Source organism: Prinia subflava, chromosome 22, assembly GCF_021018805.1.
Source record: "Prinia subflava isolate CZ2003 ecotype Zambia chromosome 22, Cam_Psub_1.2, whole genome shotgun sequence".
Lineage (NCBI taxonomy): Eukaryota > Metazoa > Chordata > Aves > Passeriformes > Cisticolidae > Prinia > Prinia subflava.
Genome location: NC_086268.1, coordinates 2,780,894 through 2,797,646, shown reverse-complemented (window position 1 = coordinate 2,797,646; position 16,753 = coordinate 2,780,894). Strand labels below are relative to the sequence as shown.

General features: G+C 48.4%; 1 protein-coding gene across 2 annotated transcripts in view; it reads right to left on the bottom strand.

The window, feature by feature from the left end:
* Positions 1-8,389: 8,389 nt before the first annotated feature.
* The window catches only part of SORL1 (sortilin related receptor 1), a 50,624-nt gene continuing 42,260 nt past the window's right edge, over positions 8,390-16,753 (bottom strand). For both annotated transcript variants that reach the window (XM_063418074.1, XM_063418075.1), the window contains exons 44-48: positions 15,294-15,468; positions 14,788-14,894; positions 13,733-13,925; positions 13,067-13,279; positions 8,390-12,304 (exon numbers count right to left, since the gene is read on the bottom strand). In XM_063418074.1, coding sequence (XP_063274144.1) covers positions 12,237-12,304; positions 13,067-13,279; positions 13,733-13,925; positions 14,788-14,894; positions 15,294-15,468 — 756 coding nt within the window. In that variant the 3' untranslated portion in view covers positions 8,390-12,236. The remainder of the gene's footprint in view (positions 12,305-13,066; positions 13,280-13,732; positions 13,926-14,787; positions 14,895-15,293; positions 15,469-16,753) is intronic.

Here is a 16,753-nt window from a genome sequence, read left to right as displayed (position 1 = left end):
TCTTCCCCACCCTGCTCCCACCCGAGCCGGGGTCTCTCGCTGAGTTCTCCCCCTGCTTCCAGGCTTCTCCCCCTCCCCTGGAGGCTGTGATGTTACCAGGGAGCCGAGCTGCAGAACATATGGAAACGTCATGCGTGTATATATAGAAGGGGAGCGAAAATGGATGCTCTTGGGTACAATAAACATTAATGTATCTGCAGGGGGGGAAGAGAATTTCAGCTCTCTGCGCCGCTTTGGTGGATGTTTGTCGGGGTGGGGGTTTCACTGCTGTTTGTAGCCATAAATGCATACATATAATTTATTTGAATTAGGAAGTCTGTGGAAGCCAGGAGTCGTTCTTTGCGTGGAAATTCTGCTTTATTCCGAAGAGGCACAGTCAGAAAGGAGGATGTTGTGACTGCGTGCCAGCAGATATTTGCAAGGAGACATTTTGAAAATCTGAAGGGAACGTTTTCAAGATGTTGGGGCTTGTTCTGGGATAACTTGGTGATTCTGGCTTTAGGTAAAATGAGATCAAAATTCAAATGTTTCTGCTATGCAAAATCTCACCGGCAGCTTCCTGCACCCATTTATTTCTTTTAGTGTATTTTCTTCTGATTTTTTCTTTTGAAAGAACCAAGCTCTAGTGAAGGTTTCTCTCTGCCCCAGTGTGTTTGTGTGTTATTCAACAGGGTGCCAGCTCCCTGTAGTCTCCTTTTTCAGGGAAGCAATCCCAAGGAATTTGGTGCAGTTACTCGGGAAAGTGAGAAATCTCAGCATTAGGTGCCTTACACAGAAACCTGGATATCATATCAGGCTTTCCGTGCCTGGATATCTTGATCAGTTTAAGCTGATTAGAAAAGCTCCTCGGTTCATTCTTGGGCAAGCTGGAAAACGATCCCTGCTTTGTATAATGAAGTATGTTATCTATCCTGCCCTACAATAAATCCAGAGCGGGGCTGCAGGGGGATTGGCATCTGGTCTAAATTAGCATTGCTCCACTGCTGTCGGTGCAGCCCTGACAGTGCTCACCAGGTGAGGATGTGGCCCATTTAGGGAGCTCCCGTGGGCTTACAAAAGCAGCATTGAGGGCCACGGTTTGAGAGGAGGAAAGAAGCTGAGAAAGGAGCAGGACAGCTTGCAGGGAATCTTAAATGACATTAATTGAAATCTTATCACTTCCTTCATCTTAAGGTGAACCCGGGGCACAATAAAGAGCAATTATCTGCCATCTTCCTTCATCTGTCCCAAGTGCAAGGAGGGGAAGAGTGCATCCATCACTCTTTCTGCTCTACCCAGAGACAATCCGATATATTTACAGACCTGTCACCCCTTCCAACCCCTCCTTTCATGGGAGAGCTGAACAAAAGCAGGTAAAAGCAACGGAGCTTGGAAAAGAGAGGGGATCTGGAAACTGGAACCAGGTGAAAATGGGGGCTTCAGCCCTCTGAGAAGCCACTAAAGGGACTTGAGTTACCACACACCAGGGGAGTGGCCATGAGAGGTTTGGCTGGAGGGTTGTGAGGGGCAATAAACAGAGCTGAGCAGAGGGTGCTGCTCTAAAACCTGGAGCAACACTTGCCGAAAGCTGAGAGAGGCAAGGAATTCTTAACAGGTCATGGAAATTGGTGCAGCACCCAGCATGGGGACCGCTGGCAGATTTTCCCCCAGGTGCCCACATGAGGTGAGATGGAGCCCACGGTCCCATTTAAAGCATTAGCAGGGCTGGCAGCAACCCTCAGCTCTTCAGAGGAGACCCAGAAGCTGGATTTCATCTTGGCAGAGCAGGAGGGAGTTGGTTTATGCCCTGTCCTTTCATGTTTTCTGTCTGTTCTGCAAACACAGCGAGGACAGCAGTCCTGGGGCTGCTTACTCTGCACAACCAACCCAGACTTTTGTTCAGGCAGCAGAGAGGGGATTTCCTCAAATCACAAGAGGAAAACACGACCAAAACCTTTGCGATATCTGAGCTGATGAGAAAGAGGAGCAGCAGGAGCTGGTCCTGCCCAGGTGATTCTCTGGGGCTCTGTGCGGGGCCATGGTTTGTGCCCCCACTCTCCCCAGCGGGTTTGAGAGCAGCAGGAAGGGGCAGTGACATCTGAAGCGCCAAGTGCAGCCTGTGGCAGCGACTCGGGGTGTGAGAGGGGCAGGTTCCAGGTGGCTGGGTCTGGGCTGTGTGTACAGAAACTCCAAGGCCATGTTGCTTTCTGACAGCAAATCGATGCCTCTGTAAACACGAGAACAAAGGAGCTCGCAGAGGAGAGGGGGAAGGAACACGGAAAAGGGAGAGATGGAGAACTGCTCCGCAGCCAAAGCTGGAACAATGTTGGGAAAAGCTGAATGACTGCAGCACCTATTCATTCCCTGGCCAAAGCTGGTTGCTTGCCCATTCCCAAGGCCAGAAAGGAGGAGGTGGCCTCGAGTGGCTGAGGTGTGAGGGCACCAGCCGGGAGCAGGGGGTGACCTGGCTGCTCCCACTCCCAGGGCTCAGCAACTGCTCAGCCCCCGAGGCCAGGGCCTGGATGAGGCAGACTCTGTACATGTGCAGCTGGTTAGGGCTCAGCGTGGCCCTCCCCTGTGCAGCCTTGTGTCTCATGATGGATATCACTGGCAGGGTGAATTCCCATTCATTTGTCCCGTGGCTTCGGCACTGCGAGCGGTTTCCATACAGATCCCGCAGGAGAGAATACCGTGGAAAAATGGGGCTTTGGGAGCCAAGAGGCTGGGGTGTTCTTCTTCCCAGCTCTGCAGCAAAACAGACGCTCTGGGGCCCGGCAGGTCTCAGTTTGGGACGGGGTCTGGCTCCTGACCCAGTGCTGGGGTCACGTCGGTCCGTGGGCTTGGGGTTTAACCCATTGCCTCCCTGATGAGGGGAGTATTGAAGGCAGAGTCACAGAATCACCCTGTGCTGATCCACACATCAGGAACACGGTTTTGCACCAGAACTGAGGGAGTGGGAATGCAGTCAGATGCTTTGCAGGTACAACGTGTCATTGGAAGGCTCAGCCCTGGATGAAAGCAGGTTTTCTTGTTTGGTTGGGGTTTTAAGTTCAGCTATTTTCTCTGGCTGTCGTCAGGAAGGCCACATGGAAAAGCTTTAAGGACCCATCCAGGATGGGGAGAGGGAAATTTGGAGCGCACAGCTCAGCCCCTGAGCCTGCCCATCTGTAAAGAATCAGCATAACAGCACTTAATGTACTTCCCCAACATGGCAGTTGTGGGCCTTAATTAAACTGTGCAGGGTGCTCGGAGATCCTCAGATTAAAGGCTGTGTGTACAGTGAATTACAAAAGCAAACAACATGAAATTTTCCATGTGTTGTGCTAGAGCTGTCTTCGTTTACCAGAAACAAATCATTTAATGCACCTCTTACATGGAGCTTGTTTATATGAGATGCGCCTGTTATTCCAGTAGGAGGGAAATCTGGTACTTTTGATTATTGTTTCTCAATACTTCATCCGAAAACGGCGTAAAATTTGAATAAGATAATAAAATAACATGGTAATAAAATGGGGTTTTTAACTATGTATGTGTAGTTAGCGCTGGGAAACCCCATCAGTTTTAACATGCCTGAAAGATGGTGGGAGGTAAATTTAATATAGTATAAAAAATAAAGGTAATCCCAGCAAAAGACAAGCGTGGAGCAGTCGCTGGAGTCACCACAGGCAGAGACAGAACATGTTTTGTGTCCAACAATAGCAGCGTACGTGACTTGAAATGCTCTTTCCTTATAAAACAAAATACCCACTGGTTTGGCTTATTAGTGCTAATCTTCAAAGGGAGACGCAGCGCTGAGGTTCCTGGTTCAATTCAGAAGTTCAGCCCCGCTCTGGCAGCGCTGCCTTGACAAAGTGCCATTGTTGCCCATGGCCGGGGCCGTGTGTGTGAGGTTTAACCTTCTGCATTTCCCCTTTTCTGCTGCACGAGCAATGCCCAGAGCCGCGCCGAAAAAATGTCTCTGATGTGTGGTTTAACACGTGAAAATGCTGCATTTGAACTTGCACTGACTCTGCCCAGAGTGGATCGGGTTAAATGGACTATTACAATGGTGGGAGCTCATCTGGAACTAATAATTTTTGAGGCCACCAAAAGTAAAAAGTAAAAAAAAAAAAAAAAAAAAAAAAAAGGTGGGGGGAGGAGGAGGAGGAGGGATCCTTGCGAGTTTGGTGGCCAATGACTAAAGCTTCTGCTGCCATCTACTGCACATGGGTGGCAGTAGGGCCAGCTGGGAACTGCTCGTTTTGGACTGAACTGGACAAAAAGACAGGTTAAAAAGTGAATTTTTGGTCCTGGTACAGACAGAGCTGCTTCTCAGCTCTACCCTCCCATGAGAGAATCTGGGGTCTGGCAAGGGGGGTTTAGGAGCAGTGCAGAGCATCTGCTGGGGCTGTGCAGAGGGAGAGGAAAGCGGTGCTTTAATCAGGCTGGGTTTGGGCTGCCCCCTTGGCATTGTCACCCCCTTGGCATTGTCACCCTTGGCATTGTCACCCCTTGGCATTGTCACCCCTTGGCACTGTGGCCCACTGGCATTGTTGCCCCATGGCATTGTCACCCCTTGGCTTTGTCGCCCTTGGCTTTGTCACCCCTTGGCACTGGGGCCCTTTGGCATTGTCACCCTATGGCATTGTCACCCTTGGCTTTGTCACCCCATGGCTTTTTAGCCCCTTGGCATTGTTGCCCCTTGGCTTTGTCACCCTTGGCTTTGTCACCCCTTGGTTTTGTCACCCCTTGGAATTGTCACCCTTGGCACTGCCGCCCCTTGGCTTTGATGCCCCATGGCATTGTCACCCCTTGGCTTTGTCACCCTTGGCTTTGTCACCCCTTGGCTTTGTCACCCCTTGGCATTGTCACCCCTTGGCGTTGTCACCCTTGCCACTGTCACCCCTCGCTTCGGGTTCACCACCACCACGGTGGAAGTTTTTGGCTCCGTTTCTGGGGGCTCAGGAGGGGCATTACCAGCACCCCCCGATCCCTGGCGGGCGAGGAGGGGCTGCAGCACAAATCACCCGCGGAACGGGCGCGGGGCGAGCGACATCTGTTTTGTCTCAGCACGGTGGAGCCGTGGCCCCACCCGCTGGAAGCGGCTCAACCATTACCGTGCTTGGCCAGACAATAAAAGCAGCCCGTTTATTTATGATGGCTGGACCCTTAGCAGGTCACTGGCACGGTCTCCAAGGGCGGTGCGTTCGAATCCCTCTCTGGATTTTCCCTCTTCCCATCTCCCCAGGCTGCCTTCTATTCTTTGTGCCTGCGCTCCCGGGAGATCTGGGCTTGGAACAAACAGCTCGCCATCCTTGTGGCTCTTGCTCACGAGGTTAAATAAGTTTAGGAGGGAAAAGTACATTTGGAAATGGTGTTGATGCAGAAGAATGAGCCAAACACGCTATTGTCTTCACCAGCCCCGAGCCTGCCGTGGTAATTTGCAGGGTACAGAGACAGGCTGGCTGTGGGTTCCATGGAGCTACTGCAAAGTGGAGCTGGATGGGAAACCAAGCTGGTCCCGTGACTGAACACACAACGGGGATTTGGCCTCCAGGCTTCTGTTCCTGGCTTTCTGAGGGATCCCGAGAAAGCCCCAGCCGGGGGGAAGGAAAGCTGTGTCACTTCAGAGCCAGCCTGACCCCAGAGGGGGCCAGCAGCCTCAAAGGGGGACAGGGAGGGTGCTGGGAGAGGCGCTGCTCTCCGCTGGAGCTGGGGTAGGGGTGCTAACAAAGAGGAGATGTTTGGCCAGGGCTCCTCTCCAGCCTGCGGGGTGTGTGTGCTTCAGGAGCTGCCTGGCTGCAGGGGGGATGTTCTCACCCAGATCTCGGCTTTGGGATTCGTTTCACGTAGGCTGTGGTGTCTTTCAGTCCCAGGGCTCGGCGTGAGGCAGTCGCCGCTGAGTTCCTGTTATAGCAAAGAGAGTCTGGCCTATTTTAGGATGAGGGAAGCACTCTCTGAACTGCTGTGCCTCATCCTTGGCTGCAGACGAGGCCTGGAGTGACCCTCTCAGCTTGGGCAGGGATGAACCCTGCCTGCTGGAACACAGAGCCCAGGCCAGGAGGAACCTCCAGCCTCTCCTCCATCTTCTCGTTACCCTTTGGGGTCTCTCTCAGGCTTGGGGAGATACAAAACGCACAGGCAGCCATTCTCACAGAGCACAAAAGCAATTGAGAGTGGCTCACTCAAGCCCCAAACTTCCATTCAATTCCAAATTCCTCCTTGGAGGGCGTCTTTTTCCCTCCACCAGCTACAGAAAAATCCAGGGAAAATACGTCTTCTCTTTTGGCCAGGCCAGCCTGGAGATGAGAGGCTTGGTGACGTGAATGTTGCTTCTTGTCCACCTCTGCCTCAGGTCCTGCACCCTAAAACATTCCCCTCCTGCAGAGCCAGTGTCAGGTGGTAGCTTCAGGATGAATTTAATGACCTCCTGCTCACTGTCTTTCCTTCTTTCCCAAATTTCTGTCTAGTTCCTTTTTTGTGACCCTCCGTCACCCTGGGATTTTTTCCAGCACAAGCTCATGCAGGTGCTCGGAAATACAAGAGGTCAGGTCTGCTCCCTAAATCGATCCTAGGTCTGCAGAGCCTGGGGAGAAAAAATCTTCTAGGCATGATGTCAGCCCAGCTCTGAGAGTCTGAGGTTGTGAGCTTCTGGATGCCTGTAATTTACAGGAAAGAAATAAACCTCACATCCTGGAAGATGCCATTTTTCTTGCATCCCACACTTGGCAGGTTGGGAGGTTTGTGGTAGGAGCCAAGATGTTGATGGTTAACATGAATCTTCCCTTCCCACAGACCTTCTCTTCCTTCCTTCCTTCGGCTGGGCTATCTGGGAGCTCTTGGCTCCTCCGTCCCAAAATGCAGCTTGAGTTCTGCTGTGAAACATCCTCAGTTATTTCATCTTTCCAGCTGAGAAAGGCTAAACACAATCGTTCAGGAGTCTGGCACGAGGCACTGGGAGTGCTTGCTCAAAGGAGGAGCAGTGAGCCAGATCTTCAGCTGCTCTCTCTCAACAGCAGAGTCCATCAATTCTGTGAAAAGCTTAACCCCTAGTGGGAAGGGAATTTTTGCTGTATTTCCACCTGGTTTCCTCATTCCTGTGGACAGGATCCACATCTCCCCCTCCCTGTGGCTGCAGGAAGCAGCCCCTGATGTTATTTGGGGTAAAGAGGTGAATTTTTCAGGAGCAGGAGAATGAGAGGAGCCTGGATCCAGCTCTTGGATGGGTTTGTGCCTTGTGCTGCATCCAAAGCTCCTCCAGGAGCTGCAATCTTCCTCTTTGATGGGTTCTCATCGTAGTGGGGAAAAATGTTACAGCTTGCTGTGGTGAGGGCAGTAAAGGCTTGGGGTGGAAATCTTCCCTGCCCACAGAAACCTGCGGGTTTTGCTGGGAGAGGAGGCAAACTTTCATTCCAATAAAGTTTTCTCTGTGACAGCGCTGAGGCTCCAGAGTCACGTCGGTTCCTCCAGCAGAAAGTAGGTCCTGGGAATGAGGTGGAACTCCTTGTACCTCCCGGGGGGAACAATCTATTCCAGCGGCAGTAGGAAAAATAAAAAGAAAATCAGCTTCATTCCCGACCGAGGAGGCGACGGGGAGGGAGGAACGACTGTTTGTTGCCTTAAGCTAAATGTTAATGAAGTGCAACACTTAAGATGCTCGCACGCCTTCAATTATGTCCACCAAGATCACATGTTGCCTTTCCAATTATCTGGGCTGGGAAACGAGGGACGTGTGAGGAGGCTGCTGCCTGCTCATTGCCTTCCCTGCCAGGAGGAATCCTGCAGGATTCGGGGTCAGGATCCGTGTGGAAATGGGTTTTAAGCACGGGAAATAACGCTTGGAGTGGCGGTGTGCAAAAGTGGAGGTGAAGCTTGGACAAGATGAAAATGATGTTTGGTGTCTGGGGGTGCTGGTGACCTTGAGGGAAGGGACAGGCAGACGTGACTGAGTTCGGAATGAGGGTGGCACCTCTCAGGATCTGCTGCTCCTTCGGCACGAAGCTCAATTTTCCTGATTCTCATCGCCCTTGTCCTGTCACTGCTGCAGGATCAGGAGCACTGACAGGATGGGAACGGCTCCAAACAGGCACAGGGCAGGGTTGGATTTGGTATCAGGGAGAAATTCTTCCCTGGGAGGGTGGGCAGAGCCTGGCACAGGGTGCCAGGGAAGCTGTGGCTGTCCCTGGACCCCTGGAAGTGCCCAAAGCCAACTTGGATGGGGCTTGGAGCAACCTGGGATAGTGGAAGGTGTCCCTACCCATGGCAGGAGGAAGAAGTTAGATGATCTTTAATGTCTTTTCAAGCCCAAACCATTCAGTTATTCTGTAGTCCTGTTAGGTTTTGTAAAACAAAAATATGTTCAGAAAAAAGTCTCCTTTTTCCTGCACTAGGCACACAGATGCTGGATAACCATTTCAGGAACCAGAAACTGTTTTGTTTACCCAATCCATTTTTATTATTATCATTAAGTGGGAAAAACAAAAAAAATGGACAGACAAAAATTCCTTCAAAATTGTGCAATAATACATAGCAGAAATCAGTGAATGAAAAAAAAAACAAAAACAAAACAAACAAATAAAGGACACAGAGTAGCAATTCAAATAGTATAACATTAAACTTCACTTAAAAAACCTGATTAAAAGGTGACACTACCTCCATTAGAGGCTGGCTGCTTGTGGACTGATGCAAGTTTGGAAGGATTAATTATAATGTTGCAGCTATTTCCAGGAACAAAAATGCTCTTGGGGTCCAAGAGTAGCTGAGTTATTGCACCATTTCCCTTCTCAAGTCCATTTGAAGGAGACTTGAAAACTGTTTCAGAAAAGGTGGTTTTTTTTTTTTTTCTGAAAAATGCCATTTGACTTTTCCATCAGCGAGTCAGTGAAGTTTGTTATTAAATATACTCAGATTCCAAGCATGGAGGTGCTCACACTGAGCTCTGCCCTGCCAGGAATGGGAATTCTGCTCAGAGAGATTTCCCCTGGCTCAGGTGGGGGTTCCCCGGTGGATAATGTGAGGTTTTTGGACACTCTGGAAACAGGAGGAGTGAATTAACGTGGTGACCACCAAAGGGGCCACCAAACACAAAGCTCCTTTAGCCCCCACAAATTTCAGCGCTCTCTGAAATCCTCTTGCAGTTTTCCTGGGGTACAGATTCCCAGCCAAACCCCAGAGGGTTGGAAGCTCCTGCTCCAGCTGTTTCCTCCATGGGCTCTGCTCTGAGTTCAGGGAGCTTTTACAGGGCTGGCAACCCACAGATGGGGTTTGTTCTGCCTGAAAAAAGCCTTTTTTTGACCTTTAATAGGTCTCCAGCCTGGGAAATGGTACCTCCTTGTCCTTTCTTGTAAAAACCAAACCCCCAACATAAAAGAGGCAACCTCACAAAAAGCCTGAGCCAAAGCAAAAGGAGCCTCATGGTCCAAAACCTCAACAGATTTTCCTGTTCAACCTCAGTCTTTTGTTCAAATGGACTTGAGAGTACCCGTGGGCACCTGAAATGGATGCAAACACAAATTATTAACTGGTGGAAGTTCCTCCTAACCAGGGTATTTTCCATACCCTTTCCTTGTTTTCCATACGGATCCAAACATTTCACCGGGTTCCCATAAAGCAAACCCAAATCGCCTCCCGAAATTTAGGGCAGCATTTAAGTCATGTCACATCACGTAAGGCTACTGAAACGAAACCAGAACAAAATATACATCCACATCCACGTCCCATATTTACAGCAGAACCCTCCCACCCCCTGCATGTCTCCGTGAACAAGATTCCGTGCTTCAAAAGTTCATAAAAATATGCAATTTACCCCAGAACTGCATCCATTACTCCCCACCTGGAGCCCAGACTTCTCTATCTATATAAAATACACTAGCCCTGTGAAAGTTGCTTTGCTGAGAACACAGTGGTGATTTTAGCAGTGATGGGGAGGGCTGGGGACAGCTCTGAGTGACAGAGCTGTCCCCACAAGGGCTTGGCAGTGTCCCCAAACCCCTGGGCACGCAGGGGTGACTCCACAGAGGGCTCTGCTCTGCCCATGCTGCGTTTAGGAGTCAGACTGAACCAAGAGTGTTGGGTTTGGGGCACAAAAGGCTTTGCTCTGCACGAGTGTCCCCAAGCCAGGAGCCTTTCAGAGTGGCCAGGAGTGACCTGTCCCCCAGGTGACGCTTGGAAATCTCCAGCCCTGGGATTTCTGCAGGGTATAAAGTGGTTACAAGGTTCCCCTTGGCATCTGGCCAGACAGAGATGGGCTAGACTCTAAATTCTGCTCATTTTACTGCAGCAGGATTTACCCCAGGGGAGTAATTTATCAGAATTTAACTGCTCCCAACACTCACCAGAGAGGCAGCAGATTTGGGGATGCTACATTTTAATTTTCAGTTACCTGTGTTAAAAAATTTACTTTATAAAGAAGGGGTTGAATACTCTTTATCTCTGTTTTTAGGCTTCCTCTCCTGCATAAAATCTTTTGATTTATGTTTTTGAGACTGGTTTAGCCTCTGGGTCAGAGTCTGGTCTCTCTGTGTAGCTGTAACTCCAGGCAACTCTGAGCTGTGGGCACTGGGTTGATTCTACTCAAAATTTCAACTCCTGAACAGCACCTGATCCACCAACAGGGTAAAAATATTGCAACTCTGCTACTTATAAAAAACTGATTCTAGTTTGGTCCCAGCTTTGGGGAGGGGGGAATAAATCTGTCACCGGGAATGCTAACACCAGTAATTGAAAATAGAGTCAGTATTTCTCTAGAGTATCAAACCATCCAGACTTCAACTTTTTTTAAGACAATTTTCTACTGTGAAATTAAACGGATCAGTCGCGTATCAAAACATAGTTGGCCTCTCTCGTTTCATCTGTAGGAAGACTGCAGTTATAACTTAATTTACACAGCAAAAATACCTTTTTATTTTCTTTTTTTTCACAAAAACAGTGTGACAAGACAGTGTGCTGTATTTCCTGGTGAGAAGTTTTGCATATATCGGGCACGGCCAGGGGAGAGCCCTGAACATCCTCTCCTGTCGTGCTCCTGGCTTGGCAGGTAGTGAGGTTCACATTTTTTGGTGAAATTCACATTTTGCTGTTCACAAAAAATCAAAGCTCCAAACAGTGGCAAGCAGACTTTTTGCATTTGGCTCTGCAGCCAGTATTGTGTCTGCTGGGAATGTGAGATGAGAAAATAACACAAATGTGTGTGTGTGTATTTATATTATTTCTAAAGCTGTAGGTAAAACTACAGCTGCTTTTAGGAAATTCCGATGAGGGAGCATCAAATCCCTGCTGTGGGCCAAATTAATTTAAATTTTCAGTAATTATTGCTCTGTGTGAGTGTGGAAAATCTGGATTTGCACACACTGGAGGCTCCCCCTTCTGTCCCACCACCGTGCTGGCATCTGAGGGAAGCTCCACAGAGGAGGGGTATCCTAAAAATACCTGGGAAATTAGTTTTAAGGTGCAAGTGGCAATTTTTTTGTCTCAGTGATGAAGTGATTGTAAGCTCCAGATTAATTAAGGGCAGGGGTTGGGCAGCACATCTTGGTGTGGGGATATTTTTGACTTCCCACAACAGCAGGAAGTTAAAACTCATCCCTAAAAAAAAAAAAAGTGCTGCTGTACCTTAAGATTGCTCAAATTTTGGGTCTTTAAAAGGGAGAAAAACTATGTGAAAATGAGGGGTTTTATTATCATGGCAAGGACAACGATGGGGATGCCAAGATACGACTGCCTTGCAAGATAAAGTGGCACATGTTCTACACAAGAATGTGTACAATGTCTGACGACTCTGGAAATCTGTTCCGCAGCAGATTTCCCAATAAATTAACACAACAAAAATACTTTCATATAAAACAAAGTCCAAAGGATTTTTTTTTTGTCCTAAAGTAAAAGCAAAACCTTCAGGGACTATATTATCTCTCTCTACATATATAATCTCCTGATTTTTTTTTTTTTAAATAAATTTATTCTTGTCTTAGAAAAATAAAATGAGTAGCCAATTTAGTCAACGGAAAATATCTCACAGACTTAAAAGCATGCCCAGCAAGCATAGCCTTGTAAGACTAAATTAATGTTAAATCAAAGCAATTTGTTACTCAACCAACCTAGTCTGCAATTCACAGTTGATTACTACAAAGTGTATTCTTAAAATTATTATTATTTTTTTCTTTTTTTGGCCCATATAAAAATAACGTATTGCAACTCAAAGTGCATTTTTAAAATAAACAATCAACTATTTTTATCAAATAAAATATTTACACCATTTGGTTTTGTACAGTCAGAAATGCGCTTCAGGCGATGACCATGGGGACGTCATCTGAAAATCCAGTTATCATTGGGGCTTCATCGTCCTCATCTCCTGGAAAACAACCCCAAAAAAGAGCTGTCAGGGGGCCCTCAGCATGTTATATTCTGCTTTTCTAAGTGATTGGGAGGAGGGGTTTAATTGGATAAAAATATTGGTTGGGAAAACTTTGTTGGTTGAACTTGATGGTCTTGAAGGTTTTTCCAAGTTTAATGACTCGGTAATTCCATGATTTGTACTCTGAGATCAAATCCGTAGAGATTGTGATGTCAGAGTGGCCCAAACCATGATAAAGAATTAATTCTTGCCCTGATTTAACATCTTCAATGCATTGCTAAGTGATTTGCATTGGAAGGAAGGGTTTAATTTGATAGAAATGTTTGGTTGGGAAAACTTTAGGCAGTTGGACTTGATGGTCTTAGAAATCTGTGCAACCTTTGCTATTCTGTGGTCCCATGATTTGTACTCTTAGACCAAATCCATAGAGATTGTGATGCCAGAGTGGCCCAAACCATGATAAAATAATTAATTCTTGCCCTGATTTCACGTCCTCAACGCATTTCTAAGTGAATTGCATCGGAAGGAGAGGTTTAATTTGATAAAAATGTTTGGTTGGGAAAACTTTCGGCAGTTGGACTTGATGATCTTGACGATCTTTTCCAAGTTCCACAGCTCTGTAATTCTATGATTTGTACTCTTAGATCAAACCCACAGAAATTGTGATGCCAGAGTGGCCCAACCCACGATAAAGAATTAATCCTTGCCCCGACGTCACCCCCCCAGTGCTGTCCCCAGATGCCACCAGGGCCCACGTACCCAGGTCATCCCCCGAGGAGAAGATGGCCGAGCCCAGGCGGGAGCTGTAGTGGCTGTTGGCGAAGGCAGTGAAGCTGTTCTGGAGCCTCCTGTGCCTCATGTAGAGCACCACAAAGCCAATGCCCAGCGTCACCAGCAGCAGGAACAGCACGGGCACCACGATGGCAGCCACGTCCGTGGCCCGGCCACCCTCGGAGGCAGAGGAGTCTTTACCTGGTGAGGGAGGGACACAAGTGTTACTTGTACCAAGCACATCCCTAAAGGATTTATGAGGCTTCCCTGAGTAATTTTTTGGGGAGGATGAGGAGAAAATATCACTTCTTGTCACTCTCTACAACTCCCTGAAAGGTGGTTTTATCAGGAAGGGTTGGGCTCTTTCTCCAGGCAGCACTGACAGATGAGAGGACACAGCCTCAGGCTGCACCAAGGGAAGTTTAGGTTGGATATTAGGAAAAAGTTTTTTATAGAAAGAGTAATAAAGTATTGGAATAGGGATAAAGAGGGATAAAGTCTGCCCGGGGAGGTGATGGAGTCACCACCCCTGGATGTGTTTAAAGGCTGGATGTGGCACTGGTGCCGTGGTTTAGTTGAGGTGCTGGGGCTGGGTTGGACTGGATGATCTGGAAGGTTTCTTCCAACCTGTGATTGTGTGAAATTGGGACTCACCCGTTCCCAGCTCGTCATAGAGGAGCGTGGCCGGCTCCCCACACATCTGCCCCCCGTACAGGCACCGGGCCTGCACGCTGAACGAGTAGTTGTGGCCCATCTTCAGGTTGGACACCTTGAAGAAGTTGTCTGTGGTGTTGCCCAGGTAGGCTGTGATGTTCATCAGGCTGTCAAACATGTGGATCTCGTAGCCCTGAGGGAAACACAAACCCCAGATCACTGGGCTGCAGAGGGCGGGTTTGCTCCTTCCAAAAGGGCTTTGAAAGTTGGTTTTCCTCCTGGATCTGGCTTGGATGAACTCTGCTGGGAGGGAGCCTCCTCCAGGAACCCCTGCTGCTGTGCACTGAGCTTGGCCAGCTCAGGGAGGAGAGACTTCTCTTCTCCCAAGTGACAGGACGAGAGGACACGGCCTCAAGCTGTGCCAGGGGAGGCTCAGGCTGGACATCAGGAAGGATTTCTTCACTAAAAGGGTTGTTAAACATTGCAGGGGTTGTTCAGGGAGGTTTGGAGTTCCCATCAATAAGAAACAAGAAAACTGGAGGTGGCACTCAGCACTCTGGGCTGGTGACAAGATCTGGCACAGCTTGCACCCAATCTTGAAGGTCTTCTCCAGCCTAAATGACTCTGGTTTGGTTTGTCTGGTCCACTCTGTCCTTAGCACCCACCCCAGACCACCCAAGCACAGAGTCCAGAAGGGTGAGGGCTTTTTAGGTGCAGTTTTCTACCTGCCCATGCTCTGACAGAAAACATTTCACAGATTTTCTATCCAAGTCTGAATAATGACAACTTTCAGACTTCCTGGCGTGGCAGGGCAGTGTCCTATTCCCAGTCCTTTCACACAGGGGACAATTGTCCTTTTCTAGCAGGGTAATTATGTTCCTAAAAGGTGACTGATTGGATCTATCAGCTTCAGAGCCTCAGCCATGACACGAATTTTAGTGAGCTCTTCTAGAGGGCTCACCAAGGACAGGATGGATTTCAGAGTCTGTGAAAGGAGCCTTGCACTGACTCTGCTCCAGGATTTTCTGTAGGACACAAAGCACAGCAAAACTTACCCGGCTTTCATTGAAATTACTTTCCTTCAATGCCAAACTCTTCCAGAAAAGCAAAATATGGTCGTTTTCAGTGATGATTTTTAAGGCATCTGGTGCAGACAGGGGGACTGCAAATGGGAAAAAAAAAGTGGCAGCAGGTGAGGTGGCAGCACTGGTGGCACTTTCCTCTTACAGGAATGGAGTCAATTCTGAAAATCAGTGATTTTTTTTAGGGATCAGCACAGTACTCTGCTTGGAGGAGGGGCTGCTGTGGTGTGGAAGCTGGGAGGAATTTTTCAGTGGTAGGGCTGTAATGGTTCTTGATGGTGTGTACAAAGCCAAACTGGTGTCTTTGCCATCTCCATTTATCAGGAGAAAAACACATTGGATATCATTTGAGAAGCTTCCTCTCCACTGCTGTTGTTTGGGGGTGTAATCACCTCCCCTGAGAGGCCTCCCAAAATTGGGAGGTGCAGGGACATTCCTGCAGCCTCCAGGCAGCACAGGAGGGGTGGTGTGTCCCTTACCTGTGTTGATCTTCATGCTGGATTCCTTGCTCATGTTTCCCAGCTGGACAATCACGTGGTATTTCCCTCCTGGCTCCAGTTTCTTTATGGTGTACTCCACCGTGCTGTTCCGGCTTTTCACTTTGTAGATTTTATCTGTTTTCCTCACTAAATCTTTAACTGCCACGGCATAGAGCTGGAGGGGGAGGAAATGGATGGAAAAAAATCTCATTTTCCTGAAGAATTTCAGCTAAAGAGTGGTAGGGCATCAGACAGGGCGGGCAAAATTCGCTTTAAACCAAGGCTGAGCTTTACAGAAAGCCTGGGAAGCAAAATTCCAAGCCTCTCTCTGGACCTGTGCCCAAAACCAGCATTTACTGACACAGAAAATGCAGTTAGTGGAACAGAGGAGGGCAGGAGGAAAACCTCAGGTTGTGTTTCTCAGTGAATCAAAAGGATGCAATGCAAACTCCTGCCCTGTCAGAGTTTCCCGCTCTGCTGGGAAGGTTTGTACCTCCAAACCTTTGCTGTAAAAGTCTCTGGAGCAGAATGGGAGAGGAAAGCTTGCTGAGAACATGACTGGCCTTCAATGGAGCGAGACCTGAGTGAATTCCAGTGTGGCAGAGAACAGAACCAGGCTTTGTTGGGGCTGCAGGCAGTGCCCCAGCCCAGCCTTGCCCCCTGCCAGAGCCAAAGCCCAGAAAGGTGTTCTGGCACATGCCCAGGGCTGTTTTTACACTTGATCAGCAACAGATACCCCAGACCTGGCTCTTTCTAAATGCTGCAGTCCTGAGCTAATGGCCAGGAGGGAGGAAATGAAGATGTTGGAGCTGTCAGCACTTTGACGATGATTTAATGTGGAGCACAGACCTGATCTCAGCCTTCCTCCAGCAGAAGAAAGGCAGGGATCAGCCTCTGAGCCAGGATTTTGTGTGCACAGGGACAGGAGAAGGCTCTGTGAGGCGTTACTGTTGGAACCCTGGAGGCTGAGAATTTCAGGCTTTCTGTTCTTAAAGTCACTGACCCTCAAGCACAACATTTGATCTGAGTCCTTGGAGAAGGCTTCCAAAATTGAGTGATAGCACTGGGGTTGTGGGTGTGTAATTTGAATAGTATTGTATTATCTCACAGGGTGAAGAACTTAGATTTGAGTTTTTAGTATATAGTAATATATTGGGCAAGATAGAGGATTTGGGGTGTTGTCTAAGACCTTCTTCTTCCTTCTTCTTCATGGGTTTGGGTGGTTTTCTGTAATTGGGTGGAAAAGGTCCACATTGCAGGTCTTGGGTGGCCCAAAAATATAAATAATATAGGTGTCATCTCGTTATTGGGTGATTAGTGCTTAAATAACCTTGGAAAGGGTTGGAGGCACCCCATTTTACCTGCATTCTCTACCTTGCTAGTTAGAGCTCGCAGCTCGTGAGGCTGCGACACAGGTAAGAATTAATAAACACCAAACTGCATCTCCCCGTGTAAAAACC